General features: G+C 37.9%; 2 protein-coding genes across 6 annotated transcripts in view; both read right to left on the reverse strand.

The window, feature by feature from the left end:
* Window positions 1-1,160, reverse strand: part of npnta (nephronectin a) — a 49,667-nt gene extending 48,507 nt beyond the window's left edge. Inside the window, exon 1 of one of the 4 annotated variants that reach the window (XM_077523968.1) lies at window positions 850-1,160. In XM_077523968.1, the coding sequence (XP_077380094.1) occupies window positions 850-923 (74 nt within the window). In that variant the 5' untranslated portion in view covers window positions 924-1,160. The remainder of the gene's footprint in view (window positions 1-849) is intronic. The other 3 variants (XM_077523969.1, XM_077523970.1, XM_077523971.1) reach the window with 3 other exon arrangements.
* A 3,369-nt stretch (window positions 1,161-4,529) lies between these two features.
* The window catches only part of gstcd (glutathione S-transferase, C-terminal domain containing), a 40,657-nt gene continuing 29,012 nt past the window's right edge, over window positions 4,530-16,174 (reverse strand). Inside the window, exons 8-12 of one of the 2 annotated variants that reach the window (XM_077523967.1) lie at window positions 11,223-11,356; window positions 8,623-8,653; window positions 6,915-6,984; window positions 4,678-4,796; window positions 4,530-4,586 (exon numbers count right to left, since the gene is read on the reverse strand). In XM_077523967.1, the coding sequence (XP_077380093.1) occupies window positions 4,581-4,586; window positions 4,678-4,796; window positions 6,915-6,984; window positions 8,623-8,653; window positions 11,223-11,356 (360 nt within the window). In that variant the 3' untranslated portion in view covers window positions 4,530-4,580. Of the gene's footprint in view, window positions 4,797-6,914; window positions 6,985-8,622; window positions 8,654-11,222; window positions 11,357-16,174 lie in introns of both variants that reach the window. The other variant, XM_077523966.1, reaches the window with a different exon arrangement.

Genomic DNA, 16,174 nt, shown 5'->3' on the forward strand with positions numbered 1-16,174 from the left:
ATTAATTCAGACCTAAAGAATATATAGCATTTCATAGCATAATATAGTCGATGTATTGCAGTATAGTAGTAGGCAATCCAGTGTATAAAAAAATAAAATAAAATCAAATGCCAGCTAAGAGAGACAGAGATAAATTGATCCAAATGTATTTGAGCAACATAGAAGGAAAGGTGCAATATTTAGGATCATTAGCTCAGACGTGAAGTTCAAACCATCGTAAAGAGTAGCAATATAATAAAAAAAAAAAAAAAAAAAAAAGCCCGTTTGATGATAAAAATGTCAATGTGAGCTATAGTACATATATGGTAATTAAACATACCAATGCACATATGGAATATTATTAGCTATAGCAATTACTGTATTTGTCCATTGTTACCAATATAGTGTAAAACCAGTGTTATTATGACAAAAACAACACTGTCAGGTGAGACACGTGGTAGTTGTGCAGTCTGTCTTTCTTGTTGCCCATAAGTTTAAAATGCATTTGATTTAATGTACTATATTTGTACATTCACTACATAAATAAACCCAAATGAATGTAACTAAGTAGACACAAATGATTCGTTCTCTGATCAGCACAGAATTAAATCCCTAAATGCTTCCTGTCCCTCCATGTTATGATTTCAAAACAACAGAAAAAAACTAAAGAAACAGGCACGCAAAAAAACAAAAACAAATTTATAGTTTGATGGAGTCGATGTGTTTCTACTTATATCGAAATGTATGAAAGACGCATTCAAGTGCATCAAGTCACTAACGCAACTAGTTCGTATCACAACAACAAGAGTGTTTCCGAACATTACAAATCCCAAACAAAACAAGTGCGAGATGCAAAACATGTGCACGTACCTGCCGTCGAACTCCGCTCGCGTTCCCCAGCAGAAGGTGGCGACCATGAAGATGAACTTTATCCAGGAGTCCATTGCGCCTCGTCCCGCTCGCTAGTCCGTCCTCAAGACCAAACAGACGCGTCTTCTTTCAGTGCTCTGATAACAGCCGCACGCCTTGTGCGTTCATGTGCGTTATATCCAAGTGTGTGGAGCGTGGTGGAGGGGGGGAAGAGAGCGCACAGGCTGCTCCCCCTTTCTCTCGCTGTCTGTTTCAGTGTGTCTCTCTATCTCTCGCCCTCCTCTTCCTCACAAGTTGAGGCAGTCGCACCTTATAAAGCGGCCGGCTTGAGCGCGCCTGTCGCTTTAAGAGTGACGTCACGAGCGAGGCGCCAATGTCGCGCGCGTGCGGCCCACCCAGGTAGAGGAGCGCTTTAAAACCGTTGCTACGAAATAAAACCGGTATTTGTTTAGTAGACGATGAGGGCTTCCGGTACTGAGAGATTAGTCCATTTTCTTTGTCAAAACAAAACAAAACAAAACAAAACAAAACAAAACACCCATCAGCCAAAAAAGGCTGAGGGCAGCCATCTTACGTTGCCACTGTTACTGACTACTTCTGCTATTTTATCACTGAAAATCGTGTTTTACGCGATGAGCCCTGGAGTAATGGAGTAATGTGAGCCGCTCAAAAAGTCACTTTCAGATTATAATATCGTGAAGTGTGACTCACAACGTTAGGTTTACGTTTCGTAGCATTTTTTTTTTTTTTTTTTTGCTGATGGGCTTTACATTCACTTGATTGTTGATGGTTCTGACAACATGATGCAGCCAAATCTTTGAGTAGCATCTGGAGATATACATCCATCCATCCATTTTCTTGACCGCTTATTCCTCACAAGGGTCGCGGGGGCTGCTGGCGCCTATCTCAGCTGGCTCTGGGCAGTAGGCGGGGGACACCCTGGACTGGTTGCCAACCAATCGCAGGGCACACAGAGACGAACAACCATCCACACTCACACGCACACCTAGGGACAATTCGGAGCGCCCAATTAACCTGCCACGCATGTCTTTGGAATGTGGGAGGAGACCGGAGTACCCGGAGAAGACCCACGCGGGCACGGGGAGAACATGCAAACTCCACCCAGGAAGGTCCGAGCCTGGACTCGAACCGGAGACCTCAGAACTGGGAAGCGGACGTGCTAACCACTCGTCTACCGTTCCGCCCGGAGATATACATTAAATGACGAAATGAAAGTATTTTTCTTTGCGATGTAATGTAAATGTAGCGCTTCTCCCAAATGCGTTGGTATAATTGTATGTGATACACGGTAGAAGATGACGTGAAAATGCCACCGAGAAATCAATGTATTCAAGGTAGGCTATCTTGGTGAGTAGCTATGTAAGATGGCCGCCGGTGATTCACTTCTCCCAATGTGGAGTAATATCATAAGCAATTACTAAACACAATTATTTAAAAACAAAAACAGCAAGTTGATGTGATAGGTCACTTTTTTTTTTTTTAATAAAACAAAATGACCAAAAAATACGTATTTCAGTAATTCTTTCGTCTTTTTTTGCAGTTAACTCATTGGCTCCCGATAACGTGTAAATACGTCTTTAATGTTTTAAGTGTCCAAAAGACGTATTTATACGTTTTTTTGTTTTGTTTTTATGCAAGAGCATACAGAAGGCTTTGATGCAGCCTCTCAACTGCAAAGAACGGTTGCAGAAATGGTAGTTATTACACAAACGGCCAGCAGGTGGCAGCAGAGCAAAGGAGATCAACCAGGGCCATCTAGAAAAAAAGCTCAATGACTTGCAATTTTAAATAGATTTGTGAAAACTGATGAAACGTATCTCTCTTCTAATGCTAATTGCTGCAAAACGGAAACAGATAGAAACACACTTTCTTTCTTTTTCCTGATGAAAGAAGAGACTTTAATCTTTCTTTTGATAGGTTCCATGTTTTTATACCAATTGAACACAATATTCTGTGGGCCTTGCAAAATCAGTCAAAATTCAGTAAAACAGCTGGGAGCGAACGGGACTGTTTCTGTGAAAATGGCTGGGAGTGAATGAGTTAATAAGAAAAAAACGACAATGTGAAGAGTTGCATTCTCTATTTTCACTTTTCGAGTGGAAAGAAAGTGCGTGTCAGTAATGGACCTGAAAGGTTCTCCTGGCTTGACACTCGCTCCAGTCATTTGAAACATATGACACGTGTGACTATAAATCCAGGAATGCCATTTGCGTATAATGAGACATCTCATCATGAGGCCGGACTCAACGTGCATTGTGATTTATCCAACCAACCGACCGACGCAATTCATCATCAACTCGCCCGTTCAAAATGGGCTGATTGACATTTCTGGTGCAAACCTCATTACAATGAATATTTCGTCAAACTCCAAAATCAGCGCCACGCGTCCCCGGGCGTCACGTACTGGTTATTTCGGATCAGCACTTGATTTCAACTCTCGCAGGGAAAAGTGAGGAAATAGTGTTGGTACGGTATTTGGGTGAATGCTTCCTTTATAATGAAGCCTCCAGGGGGAGGTTTTGTTTTGGGGTCTTTTTAGAATTTCAGCTTCAGCAGACAATAGAAGATACACAAAAGAACTGCATCCTGATTAACCTAATTTATACAGGGCAAGCCAGAAATATACTAATTAAAGATAATTGTGCGCTAGAATTTTAATACAGTTTTGAAGTTGACGCTTATTGTGATCCTGGAGTCTCATGCCTGCTTACTTTATGAAACATGTTGATTAGTTAGCATGGTAGGACTCTAAAACAGGGGTGTCCAAACTTTTTCATTTGAGGGCCACATCCAGAAAATCAGAAGGGCCACATAATGTTATGAAGAGAAATTGTGTTTAGTCCTAAAAATTGTACAAATAATTTATTTGTGTTTTGCATATTTCAAAAAATGCTACAGTATATAAACCAATTAACTTGTAATATGGCAGTAGGGTTATTATAGTTTTGGAATTTTTCATTTTAGTTAGTTTTTATTCGTTTTCACAGAATATTGTCTTCTATTGCTATAAAACATGGAACATACCAAAAGATTTTTTTTTTTTCATCCAGCAAGAAAAAAGTATATTTCTATCTGTTTCTGTTTTGCAGCAATTAGCATTAGAATATAGCTAGGTTTCATCATTATTCACAAATCTAATTAGAATTCTGAGCAATTAAGCTGTTTTGAACATGGCCCTGGATGATCTGCTTTGCTCTGCCGCCACCTGCTGGCCGTTTGTGTAATAATTACAATTTCTGCAACCGTTCTTTGCAGTTGAGAGGCTTCATCAAAGACTTCTGTATGATCTAGCGTTAAAAAAAACAAAAACAAAAAAACGTATAAATACGTCTTTGGGACACGTAAAACGTTTAGAATAGAACATATTTATACGTTTTTTGGAGCAAATGAGTTAAACACAGAAGATTCTCATTCTTCTTTCATGAAGGATGTCAGAAATCAGGGAACAATTACTGTTGATATGCTGAAATAAGAGGATTTGGACAATTTTAAATGAAAAAATGGCTCCAAACGATTAGTCAATTATTAAAATAGTTGTTAATTTGATAATCGATTGCTTGTCGATGAATTGATTGTTGACAGCTCTTTTCTTTTTTTTTCCCCAGAGTTCTGCCCAATAACTTTCACCTGATTTATTTTTTGAATAAAACACTGCGACATTAAAAACAAGCCTCATTCTTTATTGATCCAAATGTGACGACCGTGTCGCCTTAAACCTAAAAAATAAAAAAAAATAGTAGCAATTCAAGTTGCCATTTGAGCCTCACACGCTTCGTGAGGGCCATCTTGCACGCTGGGCCTTCCTACCAGCATGTTGTTCTTGGGCGAACACGTCTCCGGCTCCATGGTCATCACTTGCACCTGGTAGCCACGTGATTCCGCGCCCCACGATCGGTCCAAGTCTACGAGGCCCATGCACTGCTTCCCTGTCATATCATACACACAAATTAGTACCGGTACATCTCAAGTAGGTTTTAATTAAAGTGCACATTGGACAAGACACAGGTCAGTAGTTATTTTTTTAATTTTTTTTTATGGTTCTATTCGACTTACATTTACGTTTAAATACATCAATTTGTTAGATTTGACATATGAAACATCACATAGCAAATAACATAGCGTAACGTTACGTAACATAGCATAAAGTATTGTAGCATAACCAAATGTAGCGTCAATTAGCGTAGTCTAGCAGAATTTTCATTTTAAAATATATTTTAATAGTAAAGTATGTTAGACTGCTGAATATTTTTACATTTATTTTAAAATTAACATGTTTATTTTATTATTGATTTTGTTCGGAATGTTCAAAACCACTTTTTCAGACCAATACCAGTGCGAGTACGCTTGAGTAGTCACCGATACAAAGTACTGATACCACTAATTCTTCTACTACATAACATTTCCCCTCTAAAAAATAATGACACATTATTTTAAAGAAAGAGCCCCAATATAACATTTTGCTGTAAAATTACATACAATTAATGGCAATTTTATATTCTTCTAATTTGTAGTTCCTGATCATAAATTGGTGACAAGAGTGTGCCGATGAGTATCGATACCTTGATATAAGACCGGATATCGGCCCGTACTCGCCCAGTCGTAGGTTTTAGGTCAACTTGTTCAATGTCATTTTATTTTGAATAAAAATAAAATAATACAAATAATGATTAATGTACAGGACTGTCTCAAAAAATTAGAATATTGTGATAAAGTCCATTATTTTCTGTAATGCAATTAAATAAGCAACAATGCCATACATTCTGGATTCATTACAAATCAACTGAAATATTGAAAGCCTTTTATTATTTATATATTGCTGATTATGCTTCACAGCTTAAGAAAGCTCAAACATCCTATCTCAAAATATTAGAATATTTCCTCAGACCAAGTAAAAAAAAAAAAAGCCATAATCAGCAATATTAAAACAATGAAAGGCTTACAATTAGGGGTGTGAATTGCCTCGTACCCGACGATTCGATTCGTATCACGATTCATAGGTCACGATTCGATTCGATACCGATTAATCCCGATACAAATCTATGAGTAGATTGTTGCGATTTTTTTTAATTTAAATTTAGAAAATACTAATCAGTAAACTTGCAAAGTGTAAGATTTATATGAAAATGTATTATTTATTTATCTAAAACTTCGGTCTTATACAGGTTGTAATGTTTCATGTTTGAACAGCATTGAAATCAAATTTAAGGCTTAATGTTCCATTAACATAACATTATTTCATGCTTAAGGTGTGAACCCTGAGACGTTTTAGTGAATATTTCTCCATCAAAAATTGATATTTAAAAATCGATTCAGCCGCCTATTGAATCGATTCGAGAATTGTGCGATGTAACATCGCGATATATTGCCGAATCAATTTTTTTTAACACCCCTACTTACAATATTTCAGTTGATTTGTAATTAATTCAGAATGTATGGCATTTTTGCTTATTTAATTAAATTACAGAAAATATGGACTTTATCACAATATTCTAATTTTCTTTTTTTTTTTGCTTGCAACCAGTTGACAAATTTTTTTTTTTTTAACAAATTTATAGTTGGTTAAAAAAAATAAAAAATAAAAAAAATCAACAGTGACAGTATGCAATTTATTTATTTTTGGGTGTAGATTGGGTGATATTAGTTATTTGCCATCAACAACTGGAGATGATGAAAGTCTCGCGAATAAACCCGTAATCATTAAGTACCGGATATCCGCCAAAATAAGAGTTGTGTGTTGGGCACTACAAAGTTTACGAGTCGAGAATAACGTCCATGGACTTTAGCGATTAGCTTCAGTCAATCATAGCAGCAACAGTAGACAGCAGGACGTGTAAAACAATCCTGCTCCCCTCTCTACAGGAACAAATGCTGTACAGTGACACTGGGACAAAATCTGACAGCAATCAAGCGGCAGCTGTTCACGGCAGCTGCTTTGCGGCGTCGCTGCCGACCCCGTAAAGCGAGGTCACTCAGTGCGTCCCTTTTGTGCGGCCCCGACGGAGTGGAAGCGTCAGAGAAAGTTGTCAACATGTCGTAGGCGGTACCTATGAGTCGCCTCTCGGGAGGAAGTTGGGGAGCAGTTTGGTCGGCAAAGCGGCACAGCATCATGTGCTCCTGAGAAGGGGCAAAAACAACAACACGGTATTACACTTATTTGTGTTCGATATGAAAGCAAAACAAACGATATGGTCAAGGGCCAGGACACCTGCAGGAAGTCATCGTTGGAAAGAAAAGAGTTGGTCCCACTTTGTAACTTGAACAACTTCTAGTCTTGTGGGAGAATTTGTGACAATATTTTGGAAAGCATTTGGTGAGAATATTTTTGTCCAGGTCCACAGAGGCGAGGCCTTCACAATCAGATAGACCCACTAAACCACATCAATCCTTGACATCGACACTACATAGATACTAGTGATGTAAGGATAACGGAAATATCGTGATATACTGCCACAATATCAATGTTGTCATGTCACAATATTAAAAACAGCACATCTGTTTAAAAAAAAAAAAAAAAAAAGTCAGGTTGATTTCCATTTGTGCAGTTCTAGCACCCTCTGGTGGCTAGTTTTTTAGCGGACTTTAATTTTTACAATGCATATTTTGGCCCCCTTTTTTTTTTTGTTTAAACTCATTCACTGCCTTTGACAAGTATACTTGTCAATTGTATTTTTTAGAGCAGGGATAAATGGGGGCTAATCAGTAAATGTCAAACTTAGAAACAACTTCACTGATGCCTAACCAGTGCAGTTCTAGCACCCTCTTTTGACTATTTTTTTTAGTGCAACTGAATTTTCATTAGGGATGTTTTGGCCCTTCTATGTTTAAAATCTTCTACACCAATTGTCAGATGACCTTTCTTAAATATTGCCAATCTCCCCACAATATTGTGATAATGATCGTATTGTGAGCTTCATATCGTGATATCGTACTGTGACATCCCTATTGCCAAACTCCCCACAATATCGGGATTATTATCGTTTCGTGACCTTCATATCATGATATCATGTCAGGTTGAATTCCATTTGTGCAGTTCTAGTACCCTCTTGTGGCTAGTTTTATAGTGCAATTTAATTTTCATTAGGGATGTTTTGGCCCTTCTGTGTTTAAAATCTACACTAATTGTCAGATGACCTTTTTTAAATATCGACAACCGCCCCACAATATCGTGATTATTATCGTATCGTGAGCTTCATATCGTGATATCATGTCGTGATGTTTGGATGGCGTTACAGCCCAAAGAGATATGGTCGATATCACTCCTTGTGACAAAAAATAAATAAATAAATAAATAATTAGTGATAAGAACTGATATAACCTGTAGTGGATATAAAAAGTCTACACACCCCTGTTCAAATGTCATTTCGCATTATGCCCGGTTGCTAATTAACGTTCTACCTCAGCAAGTTCCAGCAGCAGAAATATGTCTCTCTGTGCAGCACTTGCGAGTCAGAGGCGGTTCCGTGTTGCGACACGAGGTTGCCGTGGCGAGCACCTGCGGCGACGTCTTTCCCACAGATTAGCGCCCGTAGGCGCTGACAGGGGCTATTCATCATCATGTGGAAAGGGGGCCTCGCTCAACACCGAGAGAGAGCCAGCTTGGCCACTGCTGGAGCTTCATTTATTTCGGCAGGAGTGTGACATTATAGAGCCAGAAAAGTAGCTGGGCACGGTGTAGTTAATATTCCACTCGGTCTAAGTGAATGACAGATGCAACGGCGGGGGCGGGAAACATCACTCCATCTTAACACCTACCTTGTAAATCAGTGTCTCCTGGAACTTTTTGCTGTAAAAAAACGAGAGGAAGTTGAATTGGTTAGTGCAATGAATATTTGAGACAGTAAGGTTGGATTTACACTGCACAGTACATTTAAAAAAATAAATAAATAGAATAAAAAAAATAGAATAATCAATATCAATTTGATTTTCAAGCCCAATATCAATTCATAAAACCATTAACCATCGATTTTTTTAAATATCTCTTTTTTTTCCCCATAAATTCAAAAGAAAATTGAATTTTAAAGACCAAGATTTTTTTTTTAATCTTATTATTTTCTTGAAATTTACTGTTCACTAGGGATGTAACGATATCCAACCTCACGATACGATACTTATCATGATATTGTGGGGAGGTTGGCGATATATAAAAAAGGTCACAATATTGTAAAAAAAAAAATAAATAAATAATAAAATAAAATCAATCAATATAATAATAATAATAATAATAATAATAATAATAATAATGGGGTCATACTAAAAAAAAAGCTGACTATTGTACATAACAGCAATGTTATGTTGTTATTATTATTATTATTATTTTATTATTATTATGTTATTATTGTGCCTGGCAACCGGTTCAGGTTGTACCCCGCCTACTGCCCGAAGCCAGTTGGGATAGGCTCCAGCACCCCCGCGACCCTTGTGAGGAGCAAGCGTTTAAGAAAATGGATGGATGGATGGATGTTATTATTATTATGTTATGCTGTTAATGTTTCTTTGTTTGTTTATTTAAAAAAAACATTAACAACATAATAATAATAAACATTAATGCACACACACATTGAGTTCCTCCACATATTGACTTGTAGATTTTATTTTTATTTTATTTATATTTACAATTATTAAATAAGAATTATGAAAATATTTTCATCGCATCCTTGCTGATGTCAATGTTTGTGTAACACTTTAAGCGATTATAACGCGTGTTACTTCCATTAATAAATTAAATCATTTGACCAATTATTGATGCCGCAAAATTTACTTTGGAATTTAATATTTGTGGAGGTTTTCTTAATCATGTGCTTGACATTTAAGAATAGAGATTTAATAATTAATCAATTTTAGATTGAATTGAAGTTAAAAGGAAAAGCTGTTTTCATACTGTAATGCACCAAAATCTTTTTTTTTCCCTCCTTCATCGTTTTAGGTTTGCTGTCAAATCTACCTGGAAATCGACGTATCGGACATGGCCACATGGACCTGCAGTCTAAGCTCAGCTTTGATGAAACTAACAAGCATCAGTTCACAGGCTTGTTCAATGCTCCGTCCACCCCCACCCCGAGGTGGAGAAAAGGCAGTTTGTGATGGTTCCACGTGGTTGCGGCTAATTAAAAACGAACACTGTTCATGTTCCGCGGAAAGTCTTTAAATGAACTCAAAGTAGAAGGGCTGTTCACAGATCATAAAAAAAAGTGTGTGTGGGAAGTATCTGGAATGTCTACACCTGCAGAATATGGAGAAGAATGCCGGAAGGTGACCCGAGGGCAAGAAAACTACCAAAAAAAACAAAAAAAAAACAGACCAAATGAAGTAAAAGCGGGATTGAGTCAGGCAGGTGCGGTGATGTGTTTTAAATTTAATCAGTGTTTCAAATCTTAAAAACTATTCATCTTTGGGGGTTAAAGGTTAAAGGGTAGGATGGATTTTTTAGTTGGTTTTTTTTAAACAACAAATGAGGATCGCTCGTGAAACATACAGAAAAAAACATGGATGCAAATGCCACTTTGAAAATGTTTCAAAGTCAAAATTCATTTAACGCGTTAAAACCAATAAATACATCAGTCGATAAAGATGTGTAAAGATGTATTTAAAAAACAGCTAGCAGATGAAGCAAAAAAGTCAAGTAGTTCTATTCCTATAAAAACAACTTACCAAAAGAAAGATTAGAGACTCTTCTTTCATCAGGAAAAAAAAAACTATATTTTTGCAGCAGTTAGCATTAAAATATAGCTAAGTTTAATCATTATTCACAAACCTGTTGAAAACATTGGGAAAAAGAGCTTGTTGCAACATGGCCCTGGCTGATCTCTTATACTCTGCTGCCACCTGCTGGCCGTTTTTTGTAATAACTACCATTGGTTTAAGCGACCTCCTCAGGTCAGAAGCTGCATTAAAGCCTTCTGTATGCTCTGTCTAGCATAAAAAAATAAAACATTAAAAAAAACACGTTTTTTTGCGAGTGAAGGACAAAGTATTAACATTTATACCTTTTTAGGTTTGAATAGGTTAAATAGAACATCTGTTGATATTTTAATGATGAACTCATAACATTATCGTGCCCAGTTGTCACTTTTTTAGGCCATACAAAGGGCTCAATTAGAGAGGAAAAAAATAAAAAAAGTCAGTTACTTGTAAAGTGTACCGCACTGAGCTAGTGATGTTTGCTCGGCCTAAGAAAAACCGTAAATACGAGCACCAAGGACATTTTTCTTTGAAAATTTAGCTTATAACTCCAACTGTTCAACGTGTAAACCGAGGTTCCACTGCACCTGCACATTAACGCCACAGCAAGCACTTCACATGATTAAAACGGAGCGCCTGAGGCGCGGCGGCAGCTGCGGGTACTAGACACGAACCTCCTCGGGAAGGTGAACTTGACAGCGTTCTGGATGAAGCCATAGCAACAGGGGCTGACGACGAAGGCGGCGCCTGCCTGGATGCAATGCTCCATCACCATGTCTGTCGCCACGCCGCACGCGTGCAGCGCAACCTGCCGCAAACACAAAAACAATGCAATTAAAGTGTCGTCCTTGAATGCAGGCGATGAGGCACGGCTGTTTGTTGAGCCCCAGTGTGCTGCTAACCTGGACATGGCGGTGAATCATAATATGAGCTATGAAACAGCAGCCGGTATATCAGGGTTTCTGCAGTTATCTAATCTAATGAAATGCTTTTTAATGCCGTTTTTATTGGAACTTCAAGCTAATTTAATACCCACGTCATACTGCATATACCGTTTCTATATTGAGGCTGTCAGTTGCTTACGATTTTTTTATTGTAATTAACTCATTCACTGCCAGTCCAGGACAAAAAAAAATCTTTGACGTCTAAAACCGTCTATGGCAGTGAATGTGTTAAAGTTGGATGTCTGCATGTTTTGAATATTCTTGGAGACTACACAAAAGTTGTTGTTTTTTTAAACTATGTGTAGTAAATGCTGCAATTTACTGTTGTTGCTTTAATACCAAGTTGATGCATAACGAAAAAGCTTTTTTGCACATTGTTTTATTGCGTGTGCAGGAAGAAAATGAATCTTTGACGTCTAAAGCCGTCTATGGCAGTGAATGTGTTAATTGCATGATTCCATTGTTAACTCGTGATTAATCATAAATTAATCGCACGTTATACCTACTCTAAATGTGTAAAAAAAAAAAAACTGTCCACAACTTTACCCATGGAAAAAAATAACCTACATTATAAAAGGGAAACTGTCATTATTTCAAAGTATTTGGGGCCCATTTATGCACTACCTGGAGAGTGTGGATCTCAGTCATACCAATGAGCCTAATGAGGTGTGATTTTTGGTGGCAATCAAATACTCTTTCTGTTGAAATTTAATGTATGTAATATGCATGAAACTGTTCGGTTGTGTACTGTACTGTGTACATAATCGTTAAACAAATTGGGCTGAAGATGACAAGTTAGACCTTTTTTTTTTTGGTGGGGTTTGTTTGTTTTCATGTTATTTGTTGTGCCCTTTTTATGTATCCTGGACAATTTCTATGTCATGAGAATATTTTTATTTTTTTTTGTAAGTTGTTGAAGGTTGTTGTTTCTTTTCTCTTTGAAAAATGTCAATAAATATATTGCCGGTAAAAAATAAAAAAATAAAAAAAATTCAAGTTTTTCATACTGTTGTTAATATAAAATAAAATAGTAAGTAATTCATGAAGTTACAGTTAAAGCCCAATTCATACTGGCTGCGGACTGGACGCGTCTTCCGTACGGCGGCCGTACGGACGCCGCAAGGACAGAACGCATTCACGTGTCTACGTTTCAATTCACACCAGCTGTGCTGCGGTGCGTCTGCGGTGCGGAACGAATGCAGCGATACGGAGACCTTCCGCCGCATGCGGATTTTCATGAAATTGAAGAAATGACACGAGCCGGACAGGAAGTCGGGCGTCTCGCATCAAGGTAAATCTGGTATATTTCAAAATGAAACCGTTTGCTAACTTGTTTTTTTGAAAGGGAAGCTAGCAAACTACATAGCATGACATGAGTCAGACATTTAAGACACAAAAAAATCAGCTCGGAATAAATTAAACATGACAAAATAACACTCAACACAAAACGTACTTACACATGCTAGAAGAGCCATGGTAGAAGTCCCAGAAATAATATTCAAAAAGCATATCGATGTGACAACAGGTAAGCGTGGCTATTGTTTACAAATAGGACTCTATATACACGGTTATCGCGTGAACTCAACAATCCAGCGTGAACCCCACGTGATCTTGTGGTGTTGCGGATGCAGATTTCCGGACACGCAACTTATGCGGTGTGAATTGCAAGCCGTGTGGAAGTCGCACAGAAAACGCACTGCATCCTTTCCGTAGTCAGTGTGAATTGGGCGTAACATTTACGGTTAAAAGGAGTGGCACAGATTTGTCTTGAGGTAATTTTCTGCCACGAGGTGGCATTAGTGTTTCTTCCTGGACGTTGCTGGACAGGAACAGTGCATTTACACACTTTACATTAGAAAAATCTCACAGCACACCACCAAATGGAAACGTCACATAAAGTATAAACTGAAATAATGATGATATTGTCTCAAGTTACTCATTTAGTTTTTACCTTGTTCCAAAATGCATTGGTATTTTCTGGTCCATTTTCCCTTTCGTTTTGCGCTACAGTCAGCAGTCACATCATCAATAAATACAAGGCCAGCAGTTCCATTAGCCGCTACACATGCCCACGTACGTACATTCGCAGAGAGAAACTGCGTGCATGCAAACTCCAAAAACGAAGGGCTCAAGCCAAAATTGGAGTGTTGGTGATGAAGTGGCACCTCGAGGAGTTAAAATGCAATCGATGCCAACTTTATGGCGGAGAACTTAAGCTTCCCACTTCACACTCGCTTTGCTAGACTAGGGGCTCAACAAATAGCCATACCATAACTCTGTCTGTGCAGCAATACATACACTTTGTTGGACAACAAACAAAACAATTACACATTTTTCCGCCAATTAAAATAACTAACATTTCACACTTACAAAATATGTAAGTTGATTGAAGATGAAATGTACTCATGTTTTCATATTATGCAGATTCTGTGGGCAGATGCCACTTGCCCCGCCCCAACCCTCACTTAGTAATGGACCCGTAATAGAGGGTGGGGTGGGGTCAGCAATGTGCTCATTTAATTGAGACCACCCCCCAAAACAAGCTAACTTCCGCTGAATGTGCTCTAATACTGACACTTAGGGTATTTTGACGAAAGCATTTCACAGACATAAGACAAATTAAATTGGAGGCAAAAGTATAATATGTAATTTTCTTGAATGTCTTTTGCCATTGAAAAGAAGATGCATTCTAGTCTGATATAATTGTGATGATTGTATTTATTTACTTTTTCCAATTAAGAAAACGCACCCCCCCAGAAAATTCTCAACATATTTTTGTCAACCACAAGCAATTAACGCTTGGCTTTGCATCAGTACAAATATTTGTCAAAAACGTGTTTGTACTCCAGGTAGTTCTTTTCTGTATTTACTAAAGGAAAACCTGTGATTATCAATAGCGTGCCTACTTCTTGCTCTGAAATTAGTCCTATCCTACACACACAACCACAAAAAAAAAAGAAGCTTCCAAGAATGTGTCACTCGGCGTCTGGGAGTCTGAAAACGACTGGAAGTTGCCTTGACAGCAATGCCAAGGAGTGCAGCACAATTTAGAACCAGTGAGAGAACAACAGTGCAATCACAATTGAGCATGCCCAGAATCCACAAAGTCAAGCTTCAGCCAAGCCTCTTCCATGCAAAGAGGCCACAAAATTGGCACAAGCAGAGTTTTTCCTGGCCAGACCTGTGGTGAAGGTGATACCATTCGGAGCATCTGCACCGGTGCATAGATCACAACAGTACCAGCTAGTAAAAAATGTGGGGCTGGGAATAAAAGTCAACCAGAGAAAGTGGTTGACAAAAAATGCATGGTCGAAGCTATTTAATAATAATAATAATAATAATAATAATAATAACATATATTTTGTTCTGCACGGACACTTATTCACAAATCTATTATTATCTAATATTTAGAATTGTGATTAATTGAGCTTTTTTTTTTCCAACATGGCCCTGGTTGATCTCCTTTGCTTTGCTGCCACCTGGTGGCCGTTTGTGTAATAACTATAATTTCTGCAACCGTTCTTTGCAGTTGAGAGGATGCATCAAAGCCTTCTGTATGATCTAGCATTAAAAAAAAACAAAAAACAAAAAAAAAAAAGTTAAAAAACAAAACAAAACGTATAAATACGTCTTTGGGATACTTAACCTTTAGATTAAAACGTTTTTATACATTTTTGGGAGCAAATGAGTTAAAAAAAAAAAAACTAACAGATGAATTCACACGTTTTCTTTTGGCTGACAGGTCTGGACAAAACGATGGTACACCTACTTGATGTTTTGTTGCACAACATTTGAGGCAATGCCTTGATAGTCTATCAATTGAATTGTGTATTATATACCCTGCAAAATTTGAAACACCATGTGCCAAACATAGAAAAGCAGCCCCAGAACATAAAAGCTTTCTTGTGGCACAGTAGATGTATTGTTTTCTTTTGTATGTAGTATAGAGCTGTTGTGACTGCCAAATTTTAGTGACTATTGTTTTTTTTCTCTTTATTTTGTACAAATCTTATTTACTTGAGTGCAATCATGCCAAACAAAAGGACAGCATGAAATAAATCACAATGTGTTTTAATCATTTATTGTGTCACTTGGGAAAAGCAACGCTTTGTCATTCACACAACACAACTTGACAGTTATAAGCTTGATACCAATTCAATAAAAGCAATGTAATGTGATGGACAGTTCATTGAGGTAGGAAGAAGCTCAAGCAACCCAGCAGGCTACCACTGCAAATGTGTGGAGGCACAAATATTCTTACGAGGCAGTGAAAAACACCCACGTGCTTGGAGAGGAATATTTTGTGCACTTTACTGCCCACTAAGTACAACAAGTGTGGAATAAAAGCCACAGTATTTCAAATTAAAGCACGGACTTGGTGAACGTTCCGGGCTGAGCTGCGACACTTGAAGGGCTCCGTCCTGACCAATGACCACAAACAGCAGATGGTCCAACAAGATTGCACCTAATGAGGATTGTGTGGGAATATAAAGCATCCATCTGTGCCAATGAGGGAATTTAGAAAGTTAAATGCATTTTCAAATGACCCCAAAAAAGTTCCACATTGTGGAACTCGAAGTGGGATTCGACCAAGACATCTCAGTTCAGTAAGCGTCAAAAGATTAACTGCCTGTGTTTTGTTTCTATCGCCACACACAAGCAAAAATTCATTAACAATTGAC

This window comes from Festucalex cinctus, chromosome 6 (genome assembly GCF_051991245.1).
Source record: "Festucalex cinctus isolate MCC-2025b chromosome 6, RoL_Fcin_1.0, whole genome shotgun sequence".
In the NCBI taxonomy this organism is placed as follows: domain Eukaryota; kingdom Metazoa; phylum Chordata; class Actinopteri; order Syngnathiformes; family Syngnathidae; genus Festucalex; species Festucalex cinctus.